Source organism: Tachyglossus aculeatus, chromosome 6, assembly GCF_015852505.1.
Source record: "Tachyglossus aculeatus isolate mTacAcu1 chromosome 6, mTacAcu1.pri, whole genome shotgun sequence".
Lineage (NCBI taxonomy): Eukaryota > Metazoa > Chordata > Mammalia > Monotremata > Tachyglossidae > Tachyglossus > Tachyglossus aculeatus.
This window is the reverse complement of record NC_052071.1, coordinates 21,327,767-21,335,502: the sequence shown is the minus strand read 5'-3', so window position 1 is coordinate 21,335,502 and position 7,736 is coordinate 21,327,767. Positions and strand designations below refer to the sequence as shown.

Genomic DNA, 7,736 nt, shown 5'->3' with positions numbered 1-7,736 from the left:
AACATATAGAGACGGTCCCTACCCAACAGTGGGTTCACAGTCTAGAAATCACCACTGGGCCACGCTGCTCCTACAGTTTGTACATATTACACAGCTCCCTTCTTGGACAACCAGTCGCAAAATAATTCCAAAATTCCAAAATTCTCATGGAGTGATAACACTTCAAGCGGAAAGGTGAACAACCGGCAGCCAGCAGCCGTTTTCTCCCTCTCCTTTATATCCCAAGGACTCGCTCCAGAGGGGAACCTCCACCTGACACATTTGTTAAGGATAACGCTAAGATCTTGTACCATTCATCCGCAATAAGGTAGCTATTCCACCAGTTCCTACTTGGTTTATTTTCTGACATTCTGAGTGCAAAAGAAAAAAGGGCGATATTTCTGACTTACTGTTCCTGCAAGGCAGAAGGGGACTTCTGAGCAGGGCGAGTCAGTGGAAAACTGCAGCTAATTCAGGAATATAGATTTTTGTCGTGGCACAGCAGGGTGAATTCATCCGTCGGTCAGCTGAATTGTACTTTCCAAGCGCTTAGTACAGTGCCCTGCACACAGTGAGCGTTCAATAAATACGATAATTGAATGAAGGAACCATGATTTAGTTTCAGTGAGCTGCTATTGGACAGACTTCAGAAAATCGTTCATGGGTGTAGTTGGTCACCCTCTAGTTTATCATCCAGATGGATTGAAATATAATTCCGTGTAGACCTCAAAAGCGGAACCAGGCGCCAGTGAAAAAGCACTTTATAGACTAAAATTAGTTGACAAAAAACCTTGGACCAAGAGGTAATCACTATTGGTAAGATTAGAGTAGGGCACTCCCTCCGGGAGATTAAAAATCTTTTTAAAAAACTGATTAATTGTATCTGTTGAAGTGCTTACTATGTGCCAGGCACCATATTAAGCACTGGGGTAGATACAAGTTAATCAAGTCTCTGTTCCACATGGGGCTCACAGTATTAATCTCCATTTTCCAGATGAGGTAAATGAGGCACAGGGAAGTTGTGACTTCCCCAAGATCACAGAGCAGACAAGTGGCGGAGCCAGGATTAGAACCCAGGTCCTCTGACCTCCAGGCTCGCGGTCTTTCATCATCATCATCATCATCAATCGTATTTATTGAGCGCTTACTATGTGCAGAGCACTGTACTAAGCGCTTGGGAAGTACAAATTGGCAACATATAGAGACAGTCCCTACCCAACAGTGGGCTCACAGTCTAAAAGGGGGAGACAGAGAACAAAACCAAATATACTAACAAAATAGAATAGATATGTACAAGTAGAATAAATAGAGTAATAAATATGTACAAACATATATACATATATACAGGTGCTGTGGGGAAGGGAAGGAGGTAAGATGGGGGGGATGGAGAGGGGGACGAGGGGGAGAGGACTAAACCACACCGTTTCTCATTTTGTTGGTAATTTTGTAGGCTCCCATTCCTATCGAACCATCTAAGATCTGCCCACAGCCCAGGAAAGCAAATTCTTCCAGCGTGCCCGACCCCCTTACAGAACGAGCCGGTTTCCTATTGCTCGTGAAGGAAACGGACAGAGAAGCATTTTAGGCACAGTAGGAAAAGAAAGGCCCCCTGAGTTTTCATGATGATGATGATGGCGGCATTTATTAAGCGCTTACTATGTGCAAAGCACCGTTCTAAGCGCTGGGGAGGTTACAAGGTGATCAGGTTGTCCCACAGGGGGCTCACAGTCTTCATCCCCATTTTCCAGATGAGGGAACTGAGGCCCAGAGAAGTGAAGTGACTTGCCCCAAGTCACACAGCTGACAATTGGCGGAGCCGGGATTTGAACCCATGACCTCTGACTCCAAAGCCCGGGCTCTCTCCACTGAGCCACGCTGCTTCTCCACCTTTTCATCCCAACTCCACCAGTGGTTTGGAGCAGCTGCTTCGGGCAAGTCACTTTCCTTCCTTGCCCCAACTCCCCCTTCGAAAAACAGGAATAATCTCCCATCCCCGTGGTCGACGACGACGATCAGTCAGGGCACTCGGAAGGAAGGCACCACGGGAAAGCTCCGATTTAAAATCGAATATTTTCAGGAAGCCGGATGAATGGGAGACCTCGCTCTGACTACAAAGGAATGGGGCACCAGGCTTTTCACTTTAATCGTGATACTGGTTTTGAGGGCTGAACGCCACTCGCTCCCCTTTACAATTTCAATTCCTTCAACGTTAAGGGACTGACACCGATGACGGCAAGGCTGCAGCCTGAAATGCAACATATTCTTTAGGAAGGAAAGTCATCTACCCGGTAGGTCTGATGATAGAGACCTACCTCTGTCTCCCCCTTTTAGACTGTGAGCCCACTGTTGGGTAGGGACTGTCTCTATATGTTGCCAATTTGTACTTCCCAAGCGCTTAGTACAGTGCTCTGCACATAGTAAGCGCTCAATAAATACGATTGATGATGATGATGGAGAGCTTATGCTGAAAAACACCACAAACTCCACCCTGAACTTTCAAGCGCAGTGCTGATGCTCGTCAGTTTCCACCACAGTTGCCGCCTTGAAAAATATTTTCAAAAGGCCATATTAATGCATCAACATCCACCCCCGGCACCGCCCTCCAGCCAAAAATCAACTGAAATAATCAACCACTGAGATGGGTTGCCTTCGTCTTGAATCCTAAATTAAACCATAATCAAATTTCTACAGATACCAGCTGAACGCTAAAGACGGGCCGCAGTGGAACAGGAATCAGTTGGTGACAGCCAAAGTACAACAGTTCGACCAAATAAAAGGCGTTTTACACGTGAACAAGAGTTTATCAACACAAAACTGTTTAATATTTATTAAATGACACAAAATACCTAGAGAAGACTCACTCTTTGAGAGGACACATATTTACATTATTTACCAACTTAAGAAAGACTGTACCCATTTTCAGACTGGTTATGAAACATTAAAAAGATATATTTGCATTAAGGGCGAGTGTGGTCACCTGTCCTCTTTTGCAAATCTGCGTAACTATAAAGTTCTGATGCATCGAACAAGCACAATTCCAATATTCTTTTAACTAAGCAGGGACTTCTCACGAGTAACAGGGTTAGTTTTTTCCCCTCAACTCCAGAAAACTTCTGAAGGATCATCATACAAAACTATATTACATTTTTGAATGCTGCTGTACTCTTTCAACTTGAACTTTTTGAAAGAAATACTCTTTACCTAGAGTTTTTTTTTTTTTAAATCACTAAAATGTTGAATTGGAACAGAGTTTGGAGAAGCACAGATGAAATACTGTTTAAGAGTGAAGCATTAAGGATAACTAATGGTATGGTTCACGAAACTGAAGAAGCTGTGAGAAAGGAGCACCAGCGAGGTCAAAATATAAACCGCAGCTAGGTAAATTTCCATTTACTAGGTTGTTGGGGTTTTTTTTCGTTTCTTTATCAATTTACTTTGGCACTTTTGTGTAAACTGGAGAACAAAACAGGTTTACAACACTTTCGCAGTTACAACATTACACGGTGGTCACTTTCTTTTTTTAAAACCAGCCAAAACAAACAAAAAAAAATAGATTTATGGGTATAAAGATTTTTAAAAACCCTCTAAAATATATATTTCTAAGTAGAATAAACTGCAATTTCGTATGAACAAGGTCGCTACAAACTGCACGCAAGAGGCGAGATTTAAAAAAAACAAAATAAAGTAAGGCTACACACTAGAATGGCATCCCAGCCAGTAATCCCCGGGGTTCAAAGCGAGCGACGGTCCGGGCTACCAAGTCACACAAGCCTTTAATGATTTACGGTACGCTGTTCTGATAAGCATCACCGGAGGGTTCTTGGCAAGAAGTTGCTTTCTGCTGTGGCAGAGCTTCAGCCATCGCTGTAGCAGAGATAAAGAAATACAAGACGGACGAAAAAGATGCACGACAAGAAGGGCAGAGTGGCAAGGGCGGTCAATTGGGCCTCTAACGTCTCAGAACCTGCTGACTTAGGGCGTATTTTACGGGTCGCCAACCGGTGACAGCACCGCTTGTCGCTCAAGGGGCCGTAAAACCCTCGGGCTCATTTTCGTGGGTGCTCAGAAATATTGGAACCTCTCCGCTAGTAATCCAGGATTTGCTAAAGGCTACGTTTGCATCGCTATTTTTTCTTTTCTACAATTAAAAAAACAAGACAAAAAAAAAGAACCCTAAATTTTCCAATTCCTTTAAGATTCTGGTCTTCCCTGTCCCTCCACTCCCCACCCACTACATTTTAAACGGTAACCTTCGGCAGAACTGACTTTTTACTATAAGCCCTCTCGTTTTAGATACCCCTCCCGGTACTTGCTTTTTTTTTTTTAAGGATCCCCTCCAGAAACAACTTTTTTTTTTTTAAATAAAAAGTTTTATTGGAGAAAAATAGAACCACCACATACACAGGGGGAAAAGTAGCACAAAATTCAACTGATACAGAAACAGCTTTAAAAAAAAGCCACAGAGATTTAATATAGCTTTGCAGTAACTTTTCCGTTTCATCGGTAGCTCCTTCCCCGATGCTTAGGTTTCGAACTTTTAGTCTTACCGATTTTTCAGTTGGAGCAGCCTCCTGTATTCAAGAAGGGACCGGCCCAATGGGAAGGACTTGCCTTCGAAAGGTGGGGGTGTCAATCAACGTTTCCCGGCAGGAATGTGGGATCTGGGAGAAGGGGAACCGACCTGTGGCGATATTCACCTCTCGGAGGAAGTCAGGGGTGGGGTGGAACCAGCGCTCCAGGAAAAGAAACAACAGTTGCCTTCGCTCCTTTGGGCAGGACCGGTTAAGGCGATGAGGAGAGGAACCGGGAAGAAAAGGCGGAAAACTCCGGGGGCTTTTAAGAAAAGGTGAGAGACCCTAAATTCAACGTATCAACAGACAACGGTATACAAGAGCAGATACGGCGAGAGAGAGGTGTTGGTGGGATTTTTCAGAGCCTGTCGAGGAAGGGTCTGAGAGAACGGTCAGCGCCGGAGAAATCTCTGACTCGACAAGCAGAGACTGCTCGGCTGAAGGGGAGAAACTAGGCATTTCCATCCGAGGATGAAGACACACACCTTCGAGAAAAGCACCAACGGACGTTCGGATTACCAAAGCCACCGCCGTTTCTTGCTCTGGTCGCCAAGTGAAATTCTTCCCGGCCGTGGAGCAGGTCGAACTGGTAGGATGGGAGGATAGAGCCCCTCGGTCTTAAAACGCGTGTCGCCGGCAGATTCGGATGAATTAACCTCTGCTCTTTTTCGCACTTTTGTACGTTAGCCTCAAATGCGGGAGGTGTCCGTGTCCGGTTGCCACCAGAACTTTTACCCCCAAAAGGTAGTAGGAGCTACGCGATCAGCCGGACCCACTGTTAGAGAGTCCCGCTCTGTTTCCGGAGCCTCATTTTCCAGGGCTTTTAGGATAGGATAAGATAGAAAATAAACTCATCTACCAACAAAGGGAAAAAAAAAAAGGTGAGGGATGCTTTCAGAAACCTCAGTCGACCAGAGAACACGCTAAGGGGAGGCCCGCGGCAATCCAGAATCGAGGTTTATATTGGTTGAGTTACCAGTCTACAAGGCAAATGACAATCTTGAACGTTTCAAATGCCATTTGGTTCCAAAATAAGTTAACGGTTCAGCTGAAGAGTTTTTGTCCCTGTAGTGATTTTCACCCTCTCCCTAATTTCCAAATTTGTTTCGGTGGCTTGCACCGTAAAGACTTTTCACCCAGGTCAAGTCTGCCAATAGCGGTTTTCTATTTTGACTCCTGCTATGTACGTAACAGGGGCTGATTTTGTATTGTTGGGCCACGGCAAGATTACCCTGTTCTGGGTTGGAAACGCGTAAATCTGGACGGGGGAAGAGACACACACCGCTTCGGAAGCGAGTGGCCCGGCATTTCGCGATTCCCGTCTACCGGAGGTTTTTGAAAACATCCCTTTCACCGTAACAGAGCATCCTTCCGCAACGAAACACAAGTCTCCTTTCACGAGGGAGAGTGCAAATCATAGGTGAGCAACCGAGTCCAGGGTGGTTTTTCTATCTGATTAATACATCCAGGATTCTGTACAGTAAATAAAGTCCGCATGCAGTTTAAGCATCTTTAAAGGCTACCTTTATGCAAATTACCCTTCCGCTTCAGAGTATGGTGTGAAGGAACGTTTTTTTCCTTAAGTGGTTGGGACTTTTCCTCAGATCCAGATGAATCATGAAGACCAGGTACTTTCTTAGAGTTTTCTGCACATCGTACTAAATAACATGCAAAGAGTTCAACAGCATTCTTCTTAAAATGTAAATAGTACTCTTTAAATGGGGCATGTTAACCACTGAAAAGTCCACTCTACTATACTTTTCCATTACACGGTTGTCATTCAGTCATCGGTAGTATAAAAGAAGTCAATTAATGGGATCAACAGGCTAGTTTAATCCACTGGCAACTGAGTAGGACACCAAGTGCTCAAAGGCCAACGTTTTAGGCAATATAGTTGTACTGGTTTGGATTCTCTTTATCTCTTTCCATGTAGTCCCTGTCAATTAAGGATTCTATTCTCTTCTTAAGGTCAGCAGGCTGTAAAACAATGCAGATTATCAGTGCAATAGTACTCATTTCACAGTTATTGTTTCAAAAACATACAACTTTTCATTGTTATATTTGAACCTATAAGATTCTCCCCCAGAGTCAGCAAGTAGCTTAAACCCAACGGATAAACAAATAAAACACTCCTTTTTTTGGAGGAGGAGTGAAAGGACCAGGGAGAAGGGCAGGAATGAGAATTGGGCACTGGAGATGGGACAGGACCACTGGATAGGCAAAATTAAATCTAGACTGGCAGGGTTCTCCAGGATCGGCAACAGAACCACCATTCGCTGCTTAGTGATATAAAAAGAATAATTATGGTATTTCTTAAGCGCTGACTACGTACCAAGCACTCTTCTAAGCGCCGGGGTAGATACCAGCTAATCGGGTTGTCCCACGTGGGGCTCACAGTCTTAATCCCCATTTTACAGATGAGGGAACAGTCACAGAAAAGCGACTTGCCCAAGGTCACACGGCAGACAAGCGGCAGTGCCGGGATTAGAACCGCAACTAGGCCAGGCTGCTTCTCCCATCAAGTGATTTTACTGGGCGTGAAAGAAAACATTCTTGAGTTCACAAGATTCAAACTTAAAAATCCCTTTTTTGGTCCCAGAACTGTGGCTGCCATTGGGGGGGTGACTTGTTGGAGGAAGACTAGGGAAACAGGAAGAAATCTCAGATCAATGAGATAAATCTAATCTACTACATCCAAGGCTCTTTCCAAACCTTATGGTGCTTTTGTTTAGATCAGTAGAGAAAGCAACCAGATAAACTAACAAAAAAGTTCCACTATTTAACAATCCAAGTCTCATTCGACTGCAAGGGAGAGTGCAGTTAAGAACTTAAGTGTGATGGTGACTCGATCCTGTTACAGGCTACCGAGGGGGAATTTATACCGTGTAGACCTCCAGTTCGGCCAGGACCCTGACTGGCTTGGGAAAGGCGCAGAACCAGAACATATCTATTCTACTTATTTTATTTTGTTAGTACGTTTGGTTTTGTTCTCTGTCTCCCCCTTCTAGACTGTGAGCCCACTGTTGGGTAGGGACTGTCTCTATGTGTTGCCGACTTGTACTTCCCAAGCGCTTAGTACAGTGCTCTGCACACAGTAAGCGCTCAATAAATACTATGGATTGATTGATGATCACTTGATATCCCTAACAGCTACTATTCCGTGAGTATGCAGTTACACATCCAACC

At 44.4% G+C, this 7,736-nt stretch overlaps 1 protein-coding gene across 2 annotated transcripts in view; it reads right to left on the bottom strand.

Moving 5' to 3' along the window:
• Positions 1 to 2,773: 2,773 nt before the first annotated feature.
• CUL4B (cullin 4B) overlaps positions 2,774 to 7,736 on the bottom strand; it is a 49,156-nt gene continuing 44,193 nt past the window's right edge. For both annotated transcript variants that reach the window (XM_038748631.1, XM_038748630.1), the window contains exon 21: positions 2,774 to 6,527. In XM_038748631.1, coding sequence (XP_038604559.1) covers positions 6,432 to 6,527 — 96 coding nt within the window. In that variant the 3' untranslated portion in view covers positions 2,774 to 6,431. The remainder of the gene's footprint in view (positions 6,528 to 7,736) is intronic.